The sequence below is a fragment of the Pseudorca crassidens genome, chromosome 7, assembly GCF_039906515.1.
Source record: "Pseudorca crassidens isolate mPseCra1 chromosome 7, mPseCra1.hap1, whole genome shotgun sequence".
Taxonomy (NCBI): Eukaryota; Metazoa; Chordata; class Mammalia; order Artiodactyla; family Delphinidae; genus Pseudorca; species Pseudorca crassidens.
In genome coordinates, this window is record NC_090302.1 from 22,189,784 (window position 1) to 22,215,440 (window position 25,657).

The window sequence follows — 25,657 nt, forward strand, 5'->3', positions numbered from 1 at the left end:
TTAATTTGAATTCCAGATTGCAAGTGTTTTTCACTAAGTGAACTCACGGACAAACTGAAGGCATAAAGTTAAAATCGCTATATTCAAAATAAATCACTCGGGTTACCGAAAAGAACGTAGGGATTAGAACTAAAATCTAAGAAAACAACCCCTATAAGCATATATACTTGAAATTCAACTTTAAAAATCTTGGCTTATTGAACTTTAGTGCGGCTTAGTGATCTTCTTCCCTCACTCGGTAGTCCTAGTTCTAGTTTCGAAGAGCATCAGAAACCTACACTTTATCACCATCTTTAAGTAAAAAAAGGCGCCCTGGGCACCCGGGCTCGCCCGGGACTGAGTCAGCGGCGGGGCCGAGAAGTTCAGCGGGAGGCGCAGGGCGGGGCTTCCTCCCGCCGACTCCGAACCCGGCTCAACTTTTCCGAGTCCACGTCTCTTCCTTCGGACAGGCGTGTTTCTCCAGGTCGGGACCAGCCAACGTGACAACCACAGACCTTTACAGAAAGAGCTCCCGTCCCGCCTCGAGGACCTCCCCCGGCCGGGGCAGCCCGGGCCAGCTCGACCAAGCCCCTCACGGACTGCGGCGCGCGGCTCCCCGAGGCCGAGCCCGCCTCTCGCCTCGCTTCTGGGCGCCCGCGTCGCGGCGCTGAGCGCAGCATCCCCGGCATGGAGACCGGCTCGGACTCAGGTCAGAGGCCTGCGCGTCCGTTCTGCGCCGGGGCCGCCGGAGGCTGCGCGGGCAAGGAGGGGCGGCGAGGAGCGGCTAGGCCGGGCCGCCGGTGAAGGCCGCCGCGTGCCGGGTCCGCGCAGGGAGCGCTCGCGGGCCGGCTCTCGCGCGCGGGGCGGGCGGCGGCAGGTGGGCAGGACGAGCCGCGAGCGAGCGAGCGAGGGCGGGCGGGCGCGCGAGGGGCCCGGCGGGGGGGCCGCTGGGAGGATGGCTCAGCTCTTTCTAAATATAAAACCGGCGTGAGTTGGGCGAGCGCGGCGCTGAGCCGCAGAGCCGCCGCGCGGGCCGGGCGTACCGGGCCTCGGCCGACGGACAGCGGCGGCTCCGCAGAGGCGCCGGACTGCGGGAGCGCCCGAGTCGCGAGCTCGCGGGGGACGGCGAGAACTACGCGTGCAGCGAGGAGGACGCAGGCGGCGACGGCGACGGCGGGCGGGCCTCGTGGGCGCAGCTCAGCCCGCGCCGAAGTACCAAAGGCGGCTGCCGGCCTCTGCTGCACCGAGAGCGGCGAGCCCCCAGTGCCGCCCGTCCGTGCCCTCCCCCTCCGGCCCCTCCCTCCCTCCCCGGCGCAACATGGCTGCGGCCGCCGCCTCCGCCTCCCAGGACGAGCTGAGTAAGTGCCACGGCGAGCCTGCGGCAGCGAGCCGGAGCCGGCGCAGCGCCGGGCCGGGGGCGGCGGCCGGGGCCGGGCGGGAGGGCCGGGGAGCAGGGCCTGGCTGGCGGGCGGGCGGCGGCCGCGGCGTGCGGGGGGCTAGGGCGCTCGGGCCTGGCGGGCGGGGCGCCGGCCGCCGCCGGCATTTGTAGGCCTCAGGTTTGCACCGTCACGTTGCGAAATTGAAACCGGAGCCCCGGGCGGAGCCACCTCTGTGTGCGATCCGCCCCGGCCCGGGGGTGGGGGGAGCCTAGCCCCCTGCCCGTAGGGGCTGGGCTGGCTGGGCGGCCGGAGCCCCATGGGGGCGGGCTGTGTCTGCCTTCCCGTCAGACCCCTCCGTGGACCCCGGGCCCAACTGTTGGGCGAGTTCTAGAAGTGGAGCTTTCGGGGAGGAGGAGAAGGTGCCGTGTTGTGACACCAGAAATCAGCGGAAAGGTCAGGAACAGGCGGTGACCCTCAGGTGGAGCAGGAAGGACGGGCGGGCAGGGAGCGTCGCGGCGCTAGCCGCAGGGGAAACCTCGGGGTGACGGCGCTTTCAGAAAGGAGAGCCAGTGCACACTTGACCTTAAACGTTGCAGTTTTCCGGGGGACGGCGATCCACGCTCGGGGAGAGCGTTGGTCACCCTGAATCGCAGGCCACCTCGCCCGCCGCCCGGGTTCGCCTCGGTGCTTTGTGGGAAGTGTAGTCCCCGGGCGCCGCAGGCCCACGCTGGGGTCATAAAAATTGAATTTTCCTAAGACATGCAAGACAATTTCTGATTGCCTTTGGGGTGGTTAGGTGAAAAGCTTTAGGCTGAGGTGTTTCCTCAACGCTGCCCTTCAGTTTATGAAGAACAAGAAAGGTGTTATTTAGGGGTGAGGTGGGTTTTAAATGGAATGAAGCCTGGGTGAGGTGTCTCAAGCCTTGTGAAGTTTCTGTTCTTACAGCCCCCTCTGAATTTTCATATGGAAGTAGCTATACGCACAATAATTTCTGTTTCTTTGGTGCTGGCAGTTTAAAGATACTTTTATATACATGATCTCACTTTTGTCCTCCTAACAGCCTAGTAATGCAGGTAGGTAGTAATTATCCGTGTTTTAAAGAGGAGGCAGGCTTAGAGAGATAAGTTCCTTGCTGCTTTGACACAAAACTGGTGTAGCAGCAGTGGTGTTTGCTCATTTTGAGGCTGAAATAAAGAATTGGTGTCACCCTGGGCAGGATGGAGAGTCTTGAGTAGACAAGGTCTCATGCGGTGGTTAGAGATAGACAGGGCCTGATAGCCACAGAGTTGATTGCTTGTGTGTCAGTTCCAAGCTGGAGCACCACCAGGCCTTTTGGGGAGATCAGCTCCCTGATCTTTTTTCTTCCATTTTTTGTTATGTGGTAAAATACACATAACATAAAATTTACCATCATAACCATTTCTAACTGTACAGGCCAGTGGTCTTAAGGACATTCATATTGTTGTGCAACCATCACCACCGTTTATCTTCAGAACTCTTTTCATTTTGCAAAACAGAAACTCTATGCCCACTAAACCCTTCCTTTCCCCCCTCCTCCCAGCCCCTGGCAGCTACTGTTCTACTTTCTGTCTCTATGATTTTTTTTAAAAATAAATTTATTTATTAATTTTTGGCTGCGTTGGGCCTTTGTTGCTGTGTGTGGGCTTTCTCTAGTTGCGGCGAGCGGGGCTACTGTTTGTTGCAGTGTGTGGGCTTCTCATTGCGGTGGCTTCTATTGTAGTGGAGCACTGGCTCTAGACGCACGGGCTTCAGTAGTTGTGGCACACGGGCTCTACAGCGCAGGCTCAGTGGTTGTGGCACACGGGCTCAGTAGTTGTGGCACATAGGCTCAGTAGCTCCACAGCATGTGGGATTTTCCTGGACAGGGATCGAACCCATGTCCCCTGCATTGGCAGGCGGATTCTTAACCACTGTGCCACCAGGGAACTCTCTGTCTCTATGATTTTGATATCTCTAGGTATCTCATGTAAGTGGACTCATACAGGATTTGTCTTTTTGTGGCTGGCTTATTTCACTTGGCATAATGTCCTCAGGGTTCATCGGTGTTGTACCATGTGACAGGATTTTCTTTTTTAAGGCTGAGTAGTATTCTGTTGTATGCATATGTCATATTTTCTCATCCATCTGTCGAGGGACACTTGGGTTGCTTGTATGTTTTTAGCTATTGTGAATAATGCTGCTATGAATATGGATGTACACGTCTCTCTTTGAGACTGTGCTTCCAGTTCTTTTGGATATATACCCAGAAGTGGGATTGTTGGATTATATGGTAATTCTATTTTTAATTTTTTGAGGAACTGCCATACTGTTTTCCACTGTGACTATACCATTTTATGTTCCCACCAGTGGTAAACAAGGGCTCCAGTTTTTCTAGGACCTCGCCAACACTTGTTATTTTCTATTTTTTTTTTTTGCGGTACGTGGGCCTCTCACTGTTGTGGCCCCTCCTGTTGCGGAGCGCAGGCTCAGCGGCCATGGCTCACGGGACCAGCTGCTCCGCGGCATGTGGGATATTCCCGGACCGGGGCGCGAACCCGTGTCCCCTGCATCCACAGGCGGACTCTCAACCACTGCGCCACCAGGGAAGCCCTATTTTCTATATTTTTGATAGTAGCTATCCCAGTGGGTGTGAGGTGGTCTGACGTTTTAAGTTGTTCCACAGCAAGATATCTGAGTTCATGTTGTAGCACTAAACACATTAAAATATAAATTACTAGTTGGAATGGGGAACAAAACTAGAGGAAGAATTGGATATCATTCTTAAGTGGCTGATGTATTTGTATATATGCATTGTGCTCCTGTACATCAGGTATCTGTTAAAACGTTTTTAGTTCTTCTGGTTGAGGAATTTACTGGCTTTAGCAGCTACTGGAAAAGTTAGGAAGAAATAATTCCAGTGCTTGCTTTTTCATTGTTTTGTTTGGTCAAGTCACCAGTCTTTGGCCACAGATGTCTGTTAACTTGGTTTCTGCATTTCTTCAGGGGAGATTAAATACTTGGCAGTTGGTACCTTGGAATAATTTAACTTGAAATCACACTCATATATACCGAACATGTATATAAGGAACTTCAAATAAGCCATTTTCAGTTTCAGAAAGGTTATAGTAAGAGGAGAGATGGCTGGTAACAAGGTGCTTTTTAGAATTCTGCTATAAGAGAAAGGAGCTAAGTATCTGAATATTAGCTGGCTATTATTTGTGACTAATAGATGATAAAAAAGCAAACTACTAGATGCCAGCATTGTTTCTCCCCCTAATATTTTATCATAAAACTCTTCAAAAATACGGAAAAATTGAAAGTGAGCATTCATATACCCACTACCTAGATTCTACATGTGATATTTTACTACTAGCTTTATCACATATGTGTCCATTTTCAAGCCACATTTAAAAATGTTGTTTTATTTTAGTTATTATTTAAAAACGATTGTGGTAAGATACACATATATAACATAAAATTTATCATTGTAACCATTTTTAAGTGTACAGTTCAGTGGCATTAAGTACTCAATCCATCTTATTTTGATGCATTTCAGAGTGAATTGGAGACATCAGTACCCTTCCCCCTAAATATTTCAGCACTAGCATTTTTTTTAGCACTAGCATTGTTTTAAATGCTTTGTATATATTCTTTTATTTAAAGATTTTTTAATATTTATTTTATTATTTAGTTTTGGCTGTGTTGGGTCTTCGTTGCTGCATGCGGGCTTTCTGTAGTTGTGAGCAGGGGCTACTCTTTGTTGCGGTACGTGGGCTTCTGACTGTGGTGGCTTCTCTTGTTGCAGAGCACGGGCTCTAGGTGTGTGGGCTTCAGTAGTTGTGGCACGCAGGCTCAGTAGTTGTGGCTTGCAGGCTGTAGAGTGCAGGCTCAGTAGTGTGGTGCACGGGCTTAGTTGCTCCGCGGCTTGTGGGATCTTCCCGGACCAGGGCTCGAACCCGTGTCCCCTGCATTGGCAGGCGGATTCTTAACCACTGCGCCACCAGGGAAGCCCCTGTATTCTTTTATTCATTAAAATAATCCTAAGAGGTAGGTAAAGTTCTTATTGCTGTTTTATGGAGTGGAAAACAGACATTTTAGGTTCCCAAGGTCCCTCAGCTAGTAAGTGGTGGAGTTGGAACTGGATTCCAGGTGGCTCACAGGCACTCATGACCAGTCTTTAGGCTGGGTTACCTCCATGTACCATAGAGTGTTCATGCTGATGAAGAGATCAAATCAGATGCATTGCTAAATTCTCAGCTACTTGTTACTTTAATCCAATTATTTGACTGCTGTTTAACACTGCTGTGGTGTACAAAAGAAGCATGAAAACTCTACTGATGGAATTATAATACTACTGAGAAGAAAGAGGAAGAATACTTGTAAACAGATATGTAAGGACCAAAGTGTATGATTTGTTATAGTTAGTAATGCTAGAGTAATATTATCATTTTTGGTTCCCAGGTCTGTTATTTTGAGATGTATAACTCGTAACACTGCCTTTCTCTAGATTTTAAATCAACGCATTTTACCTTTGCATTTGAAGTCATATACATGTCATAAATTTAAATGAAATCTGTAGCTGCTTTCAGTTGTATCTGATACTACACTCTGTAGGAGCTCCTGAGAAGCAGAATTGACAGGTTTGTCTTTTACTTATCTCTTTTCTTTCTTTTTCTTCTTCTCTTTTTTTGTTTTCGAGTAGTATCATGGAGTAGTATCATGTATGAAAGTTGTCAGAAGGTAAGCAGGATAATCTTGGGTTGGGGTTTGTTATCCTTTCAAAGATATCCTGTAATTGTCACTTCGAGTCAGGTGATTGTAATAGAATAATGGTAAAGCTAATGTTTTTGAGAGCTTACCATTGTGTTCTACACTTTGTACGAATTAATTGATTGAATCCTTACAACAACCCTGTGACTTTGGTACTATTGTTGTCTGGTGTTGCTTCCCTCATGTTACAGAGTTAGGGCTTGAACTCAGATTTTTTGATTCCAAAGTTTATGTTAATTCTGTGCTGCTACTGTACTAGTGTCTCTGAAAGGGAAAATATAGTTTATAAGAAGATCAACATGGCTTTTTTCCCCATGTCTTGCTAGCCTGCAGAAGAAACATGCTATAGTGTATAAAATGTGGCAATATTCTGGTTCATCCAATAGGACATATTAGATTTGGGGGTAAGATGCCAAAATAGAGAACAATTAGTTCTGACTGTTAAAGGCAGTTCTGAAATCTAGTTTGTAAATTACTTAAGGTCATAGTCTGTAGTTTTCTTTCTTTATATTTAGGGTAATATAACTGTTTGGAATGGAATGAAATTCAATGCAAGGCATGTGGGCTAGTTTTTCTTCTAATATTATCCTCTGCCAGTTCATGGAAAAGTTGACATTGTAGTTATATTTCAGCAATGGGTAGGGAGATTTCTGACAGAGGGAAGGAAGCATTTGAGACTTTTCACCTGGTCAGCTGTTCATTGGTTTCATGTTCTGGGCTTTATAATTCTAAGGCATCCTTAGAATCTGATCTTCATTGGGATAAAGACAGCTCATGAAGGAGCGACAGCCTATAATCTTAAAGCACATTGATGCTATTCAACTTGACCATTCAACATAGCCACTTCAGTTGCAAAGTTGGCCAGGTAATCAAAATGTCAGGTGTCTTCTGAGAGAGTCTCTGCCGGTGACAGGCATCCTAGTGGCTCTTTTAGAGATGAGATGGGGAAGTGTGTGTAGCTGTGTAGGTGAAAGTGATTCTGTGAGCATACTGAAACAGCCCCAGAGAGATGGCTGCTTTAGTGACAGCCAAATATGCAGCTGAGCTGAGCTATGTAGAAAGGCAACATCAAGGCTGTATTATTTTAATTTTGGGTACTTAGCCAGATCGGAAGGTTAAAATGGAAAATAGTGATGATATTTCTGTTTTTTTATAATTTCTAGTTTTCCACTTCTACCCCATCTTGTTTTGAATTATGCCTTCAGTAAATTGTAATATTTAATAAAGGCCAGTGTTGGTGAGAATAGTTGGCACTGGGACGTTCGACCTTGTTCAGAAGATAGATGTTAAAATTGTAGGCACTGCCAGTGTGCTCAAAGGGTCTGATCTAAGTTGTTGGTCTCTGTTTTCAAGCCTGGCCGGTCTCTGCCTTGGGCTTGCCATCTTATATGACTTGTTTTCCCCACACATTTTCCAATTCAATAAGCAGTCTTTAAAAATGGAGTTACTGGGCTTCCCTGGTGGCGCAGTGGTTGAGAGTCCGCCTGCCGATGCAGGGGACGTGGGTTCGTGCCCCGGTCTGGGAAGATCCCACATGCCGCGGAGTGGCTAGGCCCGTGAGCCATGGCCGCTGAGCCTGCGCGTCCGGAGCCTGTACTCCGCAACGGGAGAGGCCACAACAGTGAGAGGCCCGCGTGCCGCAGAGAAAGGAAAAAAAAAAAAAAATGGAGTTACTAACTTATGGTCCTGGCCTCACAGGGCTTATAATTCAGTATAGAGGCAGATTTATATATAAATATAAATAGCTAATAGGAAGTATGATATGAAAAATGCCTAACACAGTTCTTTAGAAATGTCAAGGAGTGAGGATAGTATTCCAGGCTAAGGGAACAATAGCTTGAGCTCTGTCATAGAGTTTGAAACCTATTGTGCATTTTCAGGGAAGGTTGGAATGAGTCTGATATGCTAGAATGGGGGTACTATGGCTGCATGAAGTACAAGGAAAGGAGTTAAAATTTGGAGTCTGAGACTTGGCCTTTTCTGCCTTTTACAATTTGGGATCTTGAGCAGATTATTTTACCTCACTAAGTTTAAGTTTCTCATAAAATTGGGATAATTAGAAATACTCATAGTGTTGTTAGGCTTAATGTACATGTTAATGCACTGTGTAAACAATTAAATTCTGTATAGATTATTATTTTTAGTGGAGAGGGTGGTAGGAGAGAAAGCTAAGGATAAGGTTGGGACCAGCTTGTCTAGGAATGCCAACACAACTGTTTTTATTTATTTTTTTGGCTGCGTTGGGTCTTTGTTGCTGTGCACAGGCTTTCTCTAGTTGTGGCAAGCGGGGGTTACTCTTCGTTGCAGTGCGTGGGCTTCTCATTGCGGTGGCTTCTCTTGTTGCAGAGAATGGGCTCTAGGCATGTGGGCTTCAGTAGTTGTGGCACGCGGGCTCAGTAGTTGTGGCTCGTGGGCTCTAGAGTGCAGGCTCAGTAGTTGTGGTGCACCAGCTTAGTTGTTCCGCAGCATGTGGAATCTTCCTGGGCCAGGGCTCAAACTCGTGTCCCCTGCATTGGCAGGTGGATTCTTAACCACTGTGCCACCAGGGAAGCCCAACACAACTAGTTTGAACTTTGTTCTGTAGACAGTAGAGGACCATCAAAGGCTTTCAAGTGGGGGAGTAACCTGAGTAGACCCTTTTTATAAGGATAACAGGTGGCAGTGATATAACATTGATTGCAGGGGTCCAGAGACCAAGAGCAGCAAGACTAAAAGGAAGATATTACAGTAGCCAAGTTAGAAGAAACCTAGGGTCTGAACTGGGATAGTGGAAGTGGATTTGACAGGTAATATAATCTAGAATCCCTAAAATATGCAGAAACTATTGGCTGAGTAGTGGAGAGTTATTCAACAGAAGGAGGAGTTAGAGAGGATTCCCAGAATCTACCTAGAGATTAAGGGGGTCGAGAGTACAGCCTCTAGACAGATTTGGGGAGGTAAGAGTAGAGAGAAGAGAAAGCAGGTTTTGTTCAAGAAATAAATCATTTGTTGAATGAATGGGTTGAATTATTGAGGCATCCATGTTGAGTTGTTTAGGGAAACAGTTTTGAATAGTGACTAAAACCTCTGGTGTTGAAGTCAGAACTGATTTTGAATCTTGACTCTGCCACCTTTTAGTTTTAATGTTAAGGGATCTAACTTTTAAGCCTTGGATTTCTCATCTGTAAAATGGGATAACAAAACTATTTTACGGGGTTGCTATAAGAATAGGAAGAGATAATGCATGTTAAGAACTTGGTATAGTGTTGGGCACATGGATTACAGGTGTGTGGGAGCTTTGGTTCTGAAACTTGGGCGAGTGTGGGGTGATGTGGACAGATTGTCCAGAGGACAGCTGTCTGGGGGCTATGAATGTATAGGGATGAGAAGAAGACAGAAAAGAACCAGGGAAGGGGATCAGAAGTGCCTAGAGAGGGCAAAGGTTTCCCAGGGTTATGACTATCAAATGTTTGCATTCTCAGTTGTTATAATGTGTTAATCAAGTGTGCCCATCCACTAATACTCTTCTTATAAAATTATTATGTAAATCAGACACTTTGTTCTAATTTTAATGTAAGGTTTTGTATGTTTATGATATATATGTGCACACACACAATGTATGTTGTATTGGAGTTTTTTAGCCTTCAGTGAATAACTATCAGTATATATGTATTTTAAGTATTAACATATTTGTTCTACACACTCAATTTCTTTAAATTGAGTATTGTTAATTTACAATGTTGCATTAGTTTCTGGTGTACATCAAAGTGATTCAATTATACACACACACACACACACACACACACACACACACATACACATATATTCTTTTTCATATTATTTTCCATTATGGTTTATTATAGGATACTGAGTATAGTCCCTGTGCTGTACAGTAGGACCTTGTTTCTACACACCAGATTTTATTTATGGACATATTCCTTACTATTTCTCCAATTTGGTAATCACTATGATTTGCCCCCCTCATTCTGAATTTGCAAAACAGGGCATCAAATTAGGAGCTCTTAGCATGGAAATGAAAAGTGTTTATTTTGTTTTTTTAAATGGTAGCTATGAGTATAAATCTTTTAATTGTTTTTCTTTCCCCTGGTGTTCCAAATAATAGATTCTTTATACAATTGCATATGTACGAGTGGATGAACACACCATTGGTGATCCAGAGGATTTTTGTCAAGACTGGATAAACCATGTATCACATTGATTGTAGAGGTTAGTAGATTTAGTTCCTTAGGATGTGTGCATTTTTTGTAGTAACATTTAAAAATGCATAGGTTATCAAGTAGCAATTTCCCCCCAAGGTCTTCATGGGTTTTTCTCCTTTTTTAGCTATCCTCAGAGAATCAGTGAAGTTCATTTTAGTTTATATATGCTTGAAGCTTCTATTCTCTGTCATCACATAAACATTAATTAAAAAAATTAGCAAGCAAAAGATAAAACTTGAAGATGTTCTTTAGCAGTGTGTGCAAGGAAAAGGCTGTGGGTGTTAGTTTACAAGTAGTATTGTCTGCCATGACCATGAAGTATGATGTTATGTGCTCCAGGAATGTCATCATGATTTAATTGTTTTATTTGTGAAAAGAGGTAAGGAGAAAGGCAGCATCATGGTATTTGGATATTCCTGATTCTGCCATTTTGACATGCGCTGTGATGGAAAAGCCACTTAATTCTACTTTGTTCTGAGGCTGAACAAGAATATGGTGTCAGGGGCTTCCCTGGTGGCGCAGTGGTTGAGAGTCCGCCTGCCGATGCAGGGGACACGGCTTCGTGCCCCGGTCCGGGAAGATCCCACATGCCGTGGAGCGGCTGGGCCCGTGAGCCATGGCCGCTGAGCCTGCGCGTCCGGAGCCTGTGCTCCACAACGGGAGAGGCCACAACAGTGAGAGGCCCGCGTACCGCAAAAAAAAAAAAAAAAAAAAAAGAATATGGTGTCAGTTTCACTCTTGGATGATATTGGATGGTCCTTTGGTTGAAATTCTGTAAATTCAGATTGTAGTTCTCTGATATCATGAGCTCAATATCCAGGGAGTACCTGAGATTTTGTAGCTTCAATCCAAAGGTGCATTTTGTTGCCGTCTTTCAGTTTAACTACTGGATTCCCCTTCTCCCAGTGCATTCTATTGTTTTTTGGTGTGTATGTTGCTGCCAATAGTGTATGATGCCTTAATTCATTAGGTGGAATTTTGAGTGATGGAATGAATGGAATATTTTATAAACCAAAGTTCAACTTTAGAATAAACTTTGGCTACGTTTTACTATTTCACATATCTTCATTCCATTATAGAGAAATGGAAAATTGGAAGGTTGGAGAAAGTGTTTAGAAGAGAAGTGACATTATTTACACCTAGATTCTTTTTTAGAGCTTTTGGACCTGTATAGATGTGTTAATTGCGATATACCGAAGGCAAGCAGGTCAAACCACAAATGCTGGGATTTAAATAGTGACTTAAATAAAAAACATTCTAGAGTTTACACATCCAGATAAGCATTGTTCTAGGTAATGAGCCGCTTTGGGTGGATCTTAGCTGTCATACATTTGACTTGTATGCAGTCTGAACCCTTGCATAGAATGTATCATCTCCTTTAAGCTGACTTTCATAAGCTGAACTAATCTTTCTTCTCATCAGTTTACTAAACTGATTTCTAATTGGGCTTCTGCCAGCTGCTGTATCTGGGGGAAAGGGCCTCCTTGGGAGTTGGAAGTGTTTGTGGACCTCAGTGCATCTGGAGTCTGGCACTTGTTCATTAAATCTAGGGTACAGATGAGCGCTGCTGTTTCCTCACTTGACCCAGCCCTGCCAGGCTAACGCTGTGATGTCTTCCGTCCCTCCCCCTTTGTGTGTGGTGTTGTGGGGGGTTGAGGAGTGATGGGCAGGGGCTGTGTGAACAGGGAGGCATCGCCTTACTTTGGGCTATACTGGGTTGGTAGGGGGCTTAAAGTAGCCTGACATCATATGCAAATGGCTAGGACTTCTGAAGTGGCAGAAGAACGGCTTCTTTCCCCTTCCCTGGAAACAGTCTAGTCACTAGTGCATCCTGATGCAGGGGTTTCCACATTGGGGTATCTGCTTGGGCCCTGGGGGTAAGACTGGTGGGCTAGGGAACAGGAAGATGGCTTGTCGGATTGCCTTAGTTCTGGGGGAAAGGAGTATCAGCAGGGACTTTGTCAGCAGGAACCTCCTGCTCAGGACCTCATTGCCTGCAGAGGTTCTTATCTACTGACCCCTTGGTTCTTGGACTGCCCTGGGTGGAGGGAGGCAACTCCCGCAGGAACCATGATGGATTATCTCTTTCTGGGAATGAATCCTCCCCCAGCCCCTGACTTAACTATATTTGTGTTTACTGCTGGACTTTTCAACATTTTCCTTTTAATACATTGGTGTTTAATGAGTTCTTTTTAAAAAAAGTGGGGAATGGGGGCAAGCCTGTATTTAAAAACACAGAAGTAGACATCACAGTTCTAAGCATTAATTCCTAAAGAAGTATCCTACTGGCCTCATTTAGATTTTGCCAAGTATTAGAGTGGCATTTAGTGAATTGAAATGGTATATAGGAACCAATAGATGATGTGGACTTTAACTACCAGTTAGTATTTGGTTAGATTTTTAAAAAATTAATCAATTTATTTTTGGCTGCGTTGGGTCTTCGTTGCTGCACGCGAGCTTTCTCTAGTTGGGGCGAGCGGGGGCTGCGCTTCATTGCGGTACGTGGGCTTCTCATTGTGGTGGCTTCTCTTGTTGCGGACCATGGGCTCTAGGCGCGCCTGCTTCAGTAGTTGTGGTGTGCGGGCTCAGTGGTTGTGGCTCGTGGGCCCTAGAGCGCAGGCTCAGTAGTTGTGGCGCAAGGGCTTAGTTGCTCCGTGGCATGTGGGATCTTCCTGGACCAGGGAGTGAATGCATGTCCCCTGCATTGGCAGGCGGATTCTTAACCACTGCGCCAGCAGGGAAGTCCTAGATTTTTAATTCTGGTAGATTGATCTACCAGAAGGGATTGAGTATTACATAGAAAATCTAGATGCCAGCTAGGGCTTCCTCATTCATAGTTTTAGCCTCAGACTCCTAGTTGAAGATTGTCAAAGTCCAGAGGTACTCACCCACTTACCCCTGCAATCTATCACATCCAATTTTTGTGAATTTCCTAGTTTAGTTTAACTTACGCTTTTCTTAGCTTCTGGGCTCCCATTTCTGAAAATGGTGTTTTGGTTCCACCCATGTCAGTTTGGACATGAAACCCGCTTGTTTCACTGGCACACACACACACACACACACACACACACACACACACACACACACACACACACACACACACACACACACACCCCTCTTTTCCCAAGCATTTCAAGAATTCACTTAGCTCTTCAAGAGCTCTTAGCTCTTAGATGTGGTGAGTCATGGGGAAAGGGCTTGACTTTCTGCCCTTTCCTGGTCTGTCTTCCCCTTCCATCTTTTTTTTCTCCTATCCTTCTCTTTGCAGTAACTACTGCACCCTTCCTGATTTGGAGCAGAATAGTTCTGTCACACAGTCAGACCTTCCAGAATTTATCTCCTCCTCTTCTTTTTTTTTTTAAAAAAACCTTAAGCACTTATCATGATTTTAAAAACATAGGGCTTCCCTGGTGGTGCAGTGGTTAAGAATCTGCCTGCCAATGCAGGGGACACGGGTTCAAGCCCTGGTCCGGGAAGATCCCACATGCTGCGGAGCAACTAAGCCCCTGTGCCACAACTGCTGAGCCTGCGCTCTAGAGCCCGCGAGCCACAACTACGGAAGCCTGTGTGCCTAGAGCCCGTGCTGTGCAACAAGAGAAGCCACCACAATGAGAAGACCGCGCACCGCAACGAAGAGTAGCCCCCGCTGACCGCAACTAGAGAAAGCCCACGCGCAGCAACAAAGACCCAATGCAGCCAAAAATAAAAATAAATTGGAAAATAAAAAATAAAAACATGTAGTCCAAGAGATTCTGATGTCAGGTGTTATGAATTGCAACTAATCCCCTCATTTCCTTTGCCACAGATGTTAGATGTATAAACTTCTAAATGGCTTTTCCAAATATGAGGAATTAACATTTCATACACTCAACAGAGATTTGAGCAACTTCTTTCTGTAAGGCACTGAATTAAATGCTGGGATACCAAGAGACTACGTCAGTTTCTCAACCTGAGGAGCCCTGGAGATGGATGGAGCAAATGAGTAGGCACTCAGGTGGAGTCACACCTCAAAGAGCTGTTACGGTCTAGGGAAGGGATGATCGGGCAGTTAAATAATGTACAGCAAAAGATAACAAGTGCCAGGAGAGATGTAGAAAAGGTCTGTGGGAGTTTGTAGGGCCAGGATGGGATGTGTAAGTGTGGAGCATGTAGTATTTGAGCTGGATTGTGAATGGAGAGGATTTGGATATGTGGAGATGGAGAAATGGTCAGGAGAGGTTGGTAGAGTATTCCTGGATGAGGGACTTGGTTGATCAAAAGAATTGTGCAAGAACATATGGTGCACTGAAGAAGCTCTTGCAGTTTGGACACCTGTTGGGGAGCAGTGAGATGCATGGTCAAGAAGGTGCTTTGTGGCTAGATTGGTCTACTCTTAGGAAGGACTTCCTCTCTCATCTGATACTCACCTCCGGCATATGCTACATGTGCTAGCTGCTTATTTTTTACTGTACTTTTATGGAAGTAGATTTCTTTCCCCCCTTGGCAAAAACCTTCCATTTGCATTTGGACACAGTGCTAAGGTGGTATAAGCAAAAATGGGGCACTTACTGTAAGGAATCATGGAGTCTTATGGAAATAAGAGGGACCCTCAGGAGGGGTTTGGAACTAAGGACTAGATGTCCTCCAGTTCTTCACCTTCTCTCTGCACCCCCTGCCATTCTTTCTTCAGACCAGCTTCTTGTGATTTTGTGCTCCATGGCGTAGGCTGCAGATGCCCATGTCATATCTCCTGGCTTACTCTTAGAGGTCCAGGCACTCAAGGGAGGCTTGACTCTTTGGTCCCAATTCTGAGTTCCTGAGGAAAGGGACCATTCCTGTCACATTGGCTGTGGTCAGGGTACAAAGTCATGTTGTGCATAGTTATCTAGTAAGGCTTAGTGTCATCCCCGCCTACTTTCTCTGCCTCAGCTGTGCTGTAATTCAGCATACTAGAAGGAGCATTGGGTTTGCAGTTGACCGCCTGGAGTTTGAATCCTAGCCCTGCCACTTACTTACTACCTTTGTAATCTTCGTCAACATTCTCATTGAATTCTAGGCTCTGTTTCCTCATCTGTAAGTTGAAGCTAATATTACCTACTTCAGTAAATAGTACTTTAGAGGGAGGTACTGTGTTCTGTTGTGCACTTGGAGGATAAAGACCTCTCTAGGTTCAATTTGTGATTCTTTGTGTCATTAGCTTGGTGACCTTTGGCAAGTCAGTCAGATCCTGAGCCCCAGTTTTTCATCTTCAAATGCAGATAATCCCTGCCCACCTCACAATGTTTTTCTGAGGCTCAGAAGGCCATGTGAAACTGCCTTGTGACTATAATGTATTTACATATGTGTGAAGCAGAAGAAGTTAAATACTATTAGGGAGACTGTTTTCCTTGTGAAATTATTCTGTTATAGTCGAATGTATTTTGGTAGTAACTTGACAGATCTTTCTCAAAATACCCTGTAACGGTAGATTATTAATTGATTTATGATGCAATGGGCAGTGGTCCAAGTATTTTCAGCTTTCCCTTTCAATCTCAGCTTCCACTTAAGGCTTCTAACCTGATTTATAATTTAAAATTTACTTTCACATTCAGAAAAAAAATGATGTTCTTTGTAGAAAATTTAAACAAATGTAAAGAAATCTTAAACCTGTCACACTGAAATAACCATTTTCTCTTTTTAATTCACGCTCATGAAATAAGTTAGTAATGACATAGAATTAAACCAGTAAGCCAAAAAAGAATCCTCTGAAATTCCACCACATAAGGATAACCACTACCTTAAATATAGCCCTTTCCCTAGTCTTTTTGACAGTAATGTTTTTCTTGCACTTTCTAAGGAACGTTTTGATGTTCAAGTTGTCATGAAGAGGTGATTCATCTGAGGAAAGTGATTTATTTTTCTTTCCTTCTTCTTTTTTTTTTTTTTTGCGGTACGTGGGCCTCTCACTGCTGTGGCCTCTCCCGCTGCGGAGCACAGGCTCTGGACGCGCAGGCTCAGCGGCCATGGCTCACGGGCCCAGCCGCTCCGCGGCATGTGGGATCTTCCTGGACCGGGGCTCGAACCCACGTCCCCTGCATCGGCAGGCGGACTCTCAACCACTTGCGCCACCAGGGAAGCCCCTCTTTCCTTCTTTCTTTTTTATTTTTTAAAATATTTTTTCCGTAAGTGATGATATGAGTGAAAAGCCAGTATTTGCCTTTTATAATCCTGTGAAAAAATAGCCTTTCTTCCTTGACTCAGAAGCCAATATTGTATTTTTTTGGAGAGATATGAAGAATGAGTGATTTACGTGGACAGTTTTATTTCTCAGGAATAATTATATGTTTTCAGAATTATCAGTGGCCAATGGTAGATAACACTGAAGTGAAGTCCTTAAACCTTTACTGGTTATTTCTTCCTTGTGGGGTAGAAGGAAGGAAGGTCCCATCTTTCCCTTTAGATAGAGAAATTAAAGACAAGCAAATAATACGAATTAGAGAATTATTTAATGGAAAGTAAATGAATATATTTATTCTTTTTTTAAAATCTTTTTTTCTTTCTTTTAATATTTATTTACTTATTTATTTTTGGCTGCATTGGGTCTTCGTTGCTGCGCATGGGCTTTCTCTAGTTGCAGCGAGCGAGGGCTACTCTTGGTTGGGGGGCGTGGGCTTCTCATTGAGTTGGCTTCACTTGTTGCAGAGCACGGGCCCTAAGCACACAGGCTTCAGTAGTTGTGGCATGCAGGCTCAGTAGTTGTGCCTTGTGGCTCTAGAGTGCAGGCTCAGTAGTTGTGGCGCACGGGCTTCGTTGCTCCGCGGCATGTGGGATGCTCCCGGACCGGGGCACGAACCCGCATCCCCCGCATCGGCAGGCGGACTCCCAACCACCGCGCCACCAGGGAAGCCCTAAAGACTATTTTTTAAGAGCAGTTTTAGGTTTACAACAAAATTGACAGGAAGGTACAGAGATTTCCCATACAACCCCTGCCCCCATATTTGTATAGCCACCCTCATTAGCCACATCACTCACCAGAATGGTACATATTTTACGAAGGATGAACCTACACTGACATATCATAATTACTGCACGTCCATAGTTTACATTATGGTTCACTCTTGGTGTTGTATATTCTGTGGGTTTGGACAGATGTATGATGATATATATCCACCATTGTAATATCACAGAGAGTATTTTCACTGCCCTACAAATCCTCTGTGCTCTTCATATTCATCCTTCCTTTCCTCTTCCTCCCTGGCAACTACTGATCTTTTTACTGTCTCCATAGTTACGCCTTTTCCAGAATGTCATATAGTTAGAATCATACAGCATGTAGCCTTTTCAGATTGGCTTCTTTCACTTAGTAATATGCCTTTAAGGTTCCTCCATGTCTTTTCATGGTTTGACAGCTCATTTCTTTTTAGTGCTGAGTAATAGTCCGTTGTCTATATGTACCAGTTTATTTATCCATTCACCCACTGAAGGACGTCTTGGTTACTTCCAAGTGTTGGCAATTAGGAATAAAGCTGCTGTAAACATCCATGTGCAGGTCTTTGTGTGGACATAAGTTTTCAACTCCTTGGGTAAATATCAAGGAGTATGATTGCTGGATTGTATGGTAGGAGTATGTTTAGTTTTCCTAAGTTGTTGTCTTCCAAAATGGCTATACCGTTTTGCATTTCTACCAGTAAACTTTCTTATTTTTGTTCTACCATATTCTTTTTTTTAAAATTTATTTATATATTTATTTTATTTATTTGGCTGCATTGGGTCTTCATTGCTGCACGTGGGCTTTCTCTAGTTGCGGGGAGCAGGGACTACTCTTTGTTGTGGTGCATGGGCTTCTCATTGTGGTGGCTTCTTTTGTTGCGGAACATGGGCTCTAGGTGCACGGGCTTCTCATTGTGGTGGCTTCTCTTGTTGCGGAACATGGGCTCTAGGTGCACGGGCTTTGGTAGTTGTGGCTCGTGGGCTCTAGAGCGCAGGCTCAGTAGTTGTGACGCACGGGCTTAGTTGCCACGCGGTATGTGGGATCTTCCCAGACCAGGGCTCGAACCCCAGTCCCCTGCGTTGATGGGCGGATTCTTAACCCCTGCGCCACCAGGGAAGTCCACTTCCATGTTCTTTAAGGTTCCTTTCAAGTTGTAAAATTCTGTGATTTAAATTTCTTTATCCTTGAAACATGGATTCATTTAAAAAATTTGTATGTTATTTCTTCTAAAAAGAAATGTATTTTTACTGGAGTATTTGAAAAGTACATGAAAATATAAAGAAGAAAAATTACTGATGTATTTTCTTGTTTTTATATAGTATCATAAAACAATTATTATGGTGTATATATTCTTTTTAACTAATGAAATATTTCAAGTATGAAGAAAAGTATAGAGAATTATCTTAGGAACACTTAGGTATGTCCCACTCATATTTGTCAAATCTGTACATTTTTTGCTATTAGCTTCAGGTCTTTATTTAGCTATTATTATTATTTTTTAACTTAAAAAAATTTTATTTTAATTATTTATTTTTTTGGCTGCGTTGGGTCTTCAGTGCTGCATGCAGGCTTTCTCTAGTTACAGCGAGCAGGGACTACTCTTCGTTGCGGTGCACGGGCTTCTCACTGCAGTGGCTTCTTTTGGTGTGGAACATGGGCTCTAGGTGCACGGGCTTCAGTAATTGTGGCATGTGGGATCAGTAGTGGTGGCTCGTGGGCTCTAGAGCACGGGCTCAGTAGTTGTGGCGCATGGGCTTTGTTGCTCTGCAGCATGTGGGATCTTCCCGGACCAGGGATCGAACCCGTGTCCCCTGCATTGGCAGGCGGATTCTTAACCACTGCGCCACCAGGGAAGCTCCAGGTCTTTTATTTTTTAAAGACATAAACATTACTGATACAATTCAAACCCCCTGTGCTACCCCTTACAAATTTTCCTTTTCTTTCTTTTTTTTTCTCTCCTCTCCCCTTCATTTTTTCTTCTCTTTTATCTCCTTGACCAAGGAGATATCTCCTTGTCATTCCTGTGCTGTACATATCATAAGCAATGCATGTATTGCATTTAAAACCTTGACATAAGTGGAACCATAATGTACATATCCTGCAACTTGCTTTCTCTGTTTGATCTTAGTTTTTAAGATATTGTCATGTTGGTTCATGTGACATGTGACTCTTGCTTATTTTCATTGTTGTATGACCCTGCCACATTTTCTTTATCCATTTTCCTGTTGACTGACATTTAGATTGTTCCCTTTTTTTTTTTTTGCATTTACTGACCCCGTGGCTATGAAGAGTTTCTTACAGTGTCCTTGTGCTTGTCTTTCCCTGGGAGTTTTTCTCCAGGACAGTGATACACAAAGAAGTGTGGTCTGAGGACTGGGGAATTACGTCTTGCAAATAGGGAACTTGTGGCAGAATGTAAATCAACTCTCACTGTTAATTTATTTAATGTTTCTTATCCTGGTAAGACTTTCTCAGTGAAGCAAGAAGTGTTCCTTTTCTCTTAGAGGGCTGGTGACAAACAGTTTGCAGCTGCGCTACTTTGCAGCTGGGCACTGCTCTAGAGTATGTTCCCCTGGAGCAGGAGTGCTGGGTTGAAGGGGATGTGCCTCTTGAACCTCACTAGAGGCTCCTGAACTAGAGCTTTGTTCCTCAGAGATTGTATCAGTGTACACCCCATCAGTGGTGAGCCTGAGTTCCTCTTGGTTGGTTTCCAGTCTTTGCCAACATTTGAAGAGTTTTTCTAATGTGTAGGGTGCAAAATTGTATCTCATTATTGTGTTAATTTTACGTGTTCCTGATCAGTGTGATTGAGCATCATTTTATGTGTTATTAAATATATGACTCTCATCTCTGAATTGCCTGCTTATATTCTTTGTCCATTTAAAATCTTTGGATTAATTTGCTTTTTCTTGATTTGTAGGAATTTTAAAAGTATATTCTGTACTCAATTTCTTTTCATTTAAAAACATTGTAGCTATTTATAGCTTATTCTTTTACTTTATAGTGTGTTTTATGATATTTTAAAATCTTAACCTGTTAGTCTTTAATGCCTTGTGCTTGCGTTTTAATTTTCCCTTCTCATTTTTCTTTTAAAAGCTTTAAAATCTTGCTTCTTACACTTGTGTCATTAATTTACCTGCAAGGATTTTTTTAGGTTTTTTTTTTTTTAAATGGGCAAACGAACTTTTTCCAGTTCTTCCTGACTAGTTCATTTTTTTCTTTCCTGAGTTGTTATGACCCCATACTCAGTTTTCTTCCTATTTTTGTCTGTTGCCTATCCTTCCCTTTTTCAGACTCTCCTTCCTCCATCCTTAAATGCTCTTGTCTTGAGCAGTCTATCTCAGGCCTTCTGTTGTTTTCTTTCTACTGCAGTTACCATACACGTGTGCTAAACCTGGACACCAGCCTTGCCTCGTCCTTCTCTACTCTGTACCCCTGACCACCAAGCTCTGGCACACAGTAGGACTTCAGTACATACTGAATGAGTGTGTGAGTGAATGTGTGATCTAGATAGGGGAATTAGTGCTTCACAGGGTGAAGATAGCAGGGTGCTGGGCCTTGATGGAGGAGAGAATTTGGCAGAGCAGGGAGAAGGAGGAAGGGTAAATTTAGTTTGACATGTTTGGTCTTAGCTTCTTATTCATAGTAGTGAGCTTTCTCTGGTGTTGTTTTCTGACCTTTGAATTTGTACATTTTCCCGTTGTCATAAATACCACTTGAATGAGGCAAATTCTTATGACCTTTTGGTGATTCTCTCAAACAGGGCTCCCTGTAGAAGGTGCAGTATACAGGGATAGTATCATATAAAATACAGGGTCAACGTTGTAGACAGTTGCATGGGTAGGTAAGGGTTTTTAGACTGAAGGTCAGAAGACCCTATTCTAGTTCTTGCTTGGCTGTAATTACCTCCGTGACCTTAAAACTCACTGTGCTTTTTTATATTCAACAGTCTTTCAGTCCTCTCCAACTCCAAGTGGAGTAGAAACCTTTCTTTGTACAAGTTTCATAATAAATTTTTTTTTCTTGACTTGGGCAATAGTTACGTAGGTGTTTATAATAACTCATTAAGCTACACTTATGTTTTGTACGCATTTTTCTAAATGTTTTATTTCACAATGAAAAAGATTTAAAAAACCCACAAAAGACTATGTTTCTTACATCCCTCATGTGCCAAAAAAACTCCAGTGGGATTAAAGACTTGGATACAGAAAGGAAAATCTTAAGAGCTAGAAGAAAACATAGATAAATATGTGTGTCAGGGTTTCCAGAACCACCCCCAGGTTCCATGACTTGCTAGGAGGATTCACAGGACTCTGCAGATATTTGTACTCATGGCTAACATTTATTACCGTAAAAGGATAAAAAACAAAATGAGCAAAGGGAAAAGGCACATGTGGTGGAGTCTGGAGGAAACCAGGTGCAAGCTGCCGAGAGTCCTCTCCCAGTTGAGGCACATGGGACACGCGTAATTCCTTCAGCAGTGAGTTTTGACAACACATGTGAAATGTTGTCTACCGGGGATATTCTTTAGAGACTCATTACCAAGGGTTTTTATTTGGTGCTGGTCACGTTGGCACCTTCTGCCTAACACGTACTAGAATTCTAGGTTCTCAGGAGGAAAGCACGGTTGAGCATAAAGCATATTGTTTGCACAAACAGTTCAGGCACAGCGAGTAACTCTCATCAGTTCTGGGAACTGTGGGAACCCTCCTGAAATCCAAGTCTCCAGATGGCAGACAAGGACCAGCCTTGGCAAACAAAGCCTTGTAAGGATAGCAGTCTCAGGCGCGCTGTGTTAACTCTTCTCTGCAGAATATAATATTTTTTATAATCTTAGAGTTAAAAAGGCATTTCTAAGCATGACTAGAAACTCAGAAACCATGAAACAAAGGAATGGTAAATTTATGTTTAAAAAACTTAGATATGAAAAGAAAGAATGTGCTATAGAGTCACAAGGCATACTAGGAAAAAAGTATTTTAATGTATGAAAGAACAGGGGGTAATTTTTTCAATATTGTATAAAAGCTTTTAGAAGTCAGCAACTCAAAAGAATAAAGTAATTTGCTGAAGAATATATTTCAAATGACCAATAAGGGACTTTCCTGGTGGTGCAGTGGTTAAGAATCCACCTGCCAGTGCAGGTGACACGAGTTCAAGCCCTGGTCCGGGAAGATCCCACATGCCACGGAGTAGCTAAGCCCATGCACTACAACTACTGAGCCTGCGCTCTAGAGCCCGCGAGCTACAACTGCTGAGCCCAAGTGCCACAACTACTGAAGCCCACGCGCCCTAGAGCCTGTGCTCTGCAACAAGAGAAGCCACTGCAGTGAGAAGCCCGTGCACTGCAACGAAGAGTAGCCCTCGCTCGCTGCAACTAGAGAAAGGCTGCGCACAGCAACGAAGACCCAACACAGCCATAAATAAATAAATAAATAAACAAACTTTGCCATAGTAATAAAAGATATAAAACAACAGTGAGATTTTTTAAATTTATCATAGTCAGCTAAGGTTGATTACTTATAAGATTGATTACTCATTGTAGGAGTGAGTATAGGGAAATTGGTACTTACATATACTGCTGGTGGTATAAATGAGCACAGCCTTTTTGAAGGACATTTTTCCAAAATCTCTTAAACTTGACACTCCTACCCTTTGACTCAGCAGTTTCATTTCTAGGGTTTTAGCTTACAGAAACGCATACAAGTGCACAGATACACATGGATAAGGATGTTCTTTGTTTTTTATTTTATTTTTTTAACATCTTTTCTTTTTAACATCTTTATTGGAGTATAGTTGTTTTACAGTGGTGTGTTAATTTCTGCTGTATAATAAAGTGAATCAGCTATACATATACATATACGTATATCCCCATATCTAAGGATGTTCTTTGGAGCATCGTTTGTGGTACTGTAAATCTGGTAATAGCACAAATAGTTAAATAAATCATACTACTTCTATGGGCATAGTTTTATCAATTAGATCTTTATTTAGTGCTGTGCAAAGATATTTACGATTTTATACATATCCACACTTTTTTTTTTTAGTGTAATTCTTTGGGTATTAAAACCTGACCTGAATGGATATGAGGTTCTTTAAAATCTTTGACTATCCCACTTAGTGTGAGCATCCGTATGTCTTATTGCAGTAATCTGAATGTATTTAATTATAGGAACTGCCCTAGAACACACAGGGTGGATAGGGTTATTTGAAATACACAGCATATACACTTTATTTTAATTCAAAAATCTGAAAAGTCCTGAGACATCTATTGCTCCAAGGGTTTTAGATAATATGTTTGTGTTAACTAAAAGGAAAAAAAAGGCAAATTGTAAAATAGTATGTGTCATATTCCAGTTTTTAGGTTAAAATAATGTTAGTGTATGAATAGGAAAAAATAGTTCAGAATATATTCCCCACCTTTAACAGTGACTATCTGAGGTTATAGTGATGTCTTTAATTTTCTTGTAAGTGAAATTAACTCAATATGAGTTTGAATAAGAGGAATAATATCAAAATTGTGGAGAGGGTAGAACTTGCCCCTGACTCTAAAGTAATGTTTGTCATACCTCAGATACTTTGGTGATGACCTGGAGGATCTCAGTTCCTACAACTAAACACTGAGTCCTTGTGAAAGGTGAACTTGAGTTTTAGATTCCTTTTGAATTTTCAGAACTTTTGGTTACATCCCTTCTTGTTTCTGAATAGACACGTTTGGGGGCAAAGGCCTAACTTGGATTGTCACTTTCACGGGGCTCAGTTTCCAGGGTTGAGGGTAGAGGCACAGGGTTCACCCTTCAGTGCCGTTAACAGCAGGATTCAGGCACCGCACTGTTGCTGAATCTTTGCCCATATTTTGCTAACTTTGGTAGGCTGAAAAAGTTAGTGGTTGATTATATCTGCACTTGTATTTACATTTCTTTTCATAAAGTTTGAACATGTTTGATGATCGTTTATTTAAAGTATAGATGTTTGTCAGAATGACGCAGCAGTGTTACATCGATCCTCTTCCTTTGCCTCTTCCTTGGGTATGCTTGACCTCTTTGACAAGGACCCCCGTGTGATGTTTGGTGCCCTTTCTTTCCATTCCCACATTCCCATCATAAACAGTGTTACTGCGTTGAGGATGTTATCTTTTCCTTTCTAGTGAGGGAGAGTAGAAAGTGTTAGGTGCTATGCTGGGGATACATAGGAAGCACCCAAATGGTTGTATGAAAAATGAAAAGGACCAGATATCACTTGGTTTTTTTTTTTTTAAGCCTTGGGCACAGATTTTGCAGGTCAGTTTGTTATGAAGAATTTAACTTTCGGCCTTCTTCCGCAGAACGGTTCTTCTAAGTTTCTGTAGCTAAAATCTGTAGGCAGTTTCCACTGCCTAATATCTATAAGGCGCTGGGGCAGAGACTCCTTACCTGTAACTTCCATGGATGTTGTGGATTGAATCCACTGTTCCTAGGAGCTCCTTTTATAGTAGCATTCAACTATTAGCAAATAGAAGCATTTGGTCTGATAATCTCAGAGTCAGCCTGCCTGCCTTTCCTCCCTTCCTTCCCTTAGTATTAATTTTAAAAGCTAAACTCAAGACTTTATTTGGATTTCATCAGTTTTTCCGTTAATGTCCTCTTTCTGTTCTGGGATCCAGTCCCACACTGGATCCCACACTGCATTTAGATGTCCTGTCTGTCTCCCCGGACTCCTCTAGTCTGTGACAATTTCTTAGTCTTTCTTTTTTTTCTTCACAATCTTGAAAGTCTTGAGCAATACTGGCCAGGTAGCCTGTAGAATGTATTTTAACTTGGTGTTACTGTTGGTTTTTTGTTTTACTCATGAGTAGATGAGGGTTATGAGTTTTTGGAAGGAATACCACAGAGTTGAAATGCCTTTCTTGTCATGTTAGTGATCCTGATACCACATGGCATCGCTTGGTTAAAACAGAATTTATCAGGTTTCACCACTGTAAAGTTAACATTTTCCTCTTTCCCTGTTCTGTTCTTTGGAAGCAAGTCACTAAATCTAGTCTACCCTCAAGGGGTGGGTAGAGGCACGAATTAAGCTCTACCTCCTGTAGGGGGAGGTAGCTACATAATTATTTGGAATTCTGTAAGAAAGACTTGTCTCTTTTCCCCAGTGCATTTAATCATTCAGTCATTTATTTATATCATGGAGTCATGTAAATTTATTTTATACTTTGGGTTAGAATCCAGTACTATGTTATTTATTTGGTTCCTCAAATTTATTCCAGCCTTGGCCATAATGGAGCTCTTTCAGGGTGGTTCCTGCATCCCTTTGACTTATCAGGCCCTGTTTCCCTTCTGGCCCTACAGGATGCTTCAGGTTCATCTTGTTTTTTCCCTGCCCCAGCCCTAGAATCAGCCATTTCCCCA

General features: G+C 43.3%; 1 protein-coding gene across 6 annotated transcripts in view; it reads left to right on the plus strand.

Moving 5' to 3' along the window:
• Positions 1-386: 386 nt before the first annotated feature.
• The window catches only part of ECPAS (Ecm29 proteasome adaptor and scaffold), a 98,833-nt gene continuing 73,562 nt past the window's right edge, over positions 387-25,657 (plus strand). Inside the window, exons 1-2 of one of the 6 annotated variants that reach the window (XM_067743673.1) lie at positions 387-688; positions 10,231-10,334. In XM_067743673.1, the coding sequence (XP_067599774.1) occupies positions 10,313-10,334 (22 nt within the window). In that variant the 5' untranslated portion in view covers positions 387-688; positions 10,231-10,312. Of the gene's footprint in view, positions 689-1,014; positions 1,338-1,638; positions 1,812-10,230; positions 10,335-25,657 lie in introns of those variants that run through there. The other 5 variants (XM_067743671.1, XM_067743672.1, XM_067743674.1 and 2 more) reach the window with 5 other exon arrangements.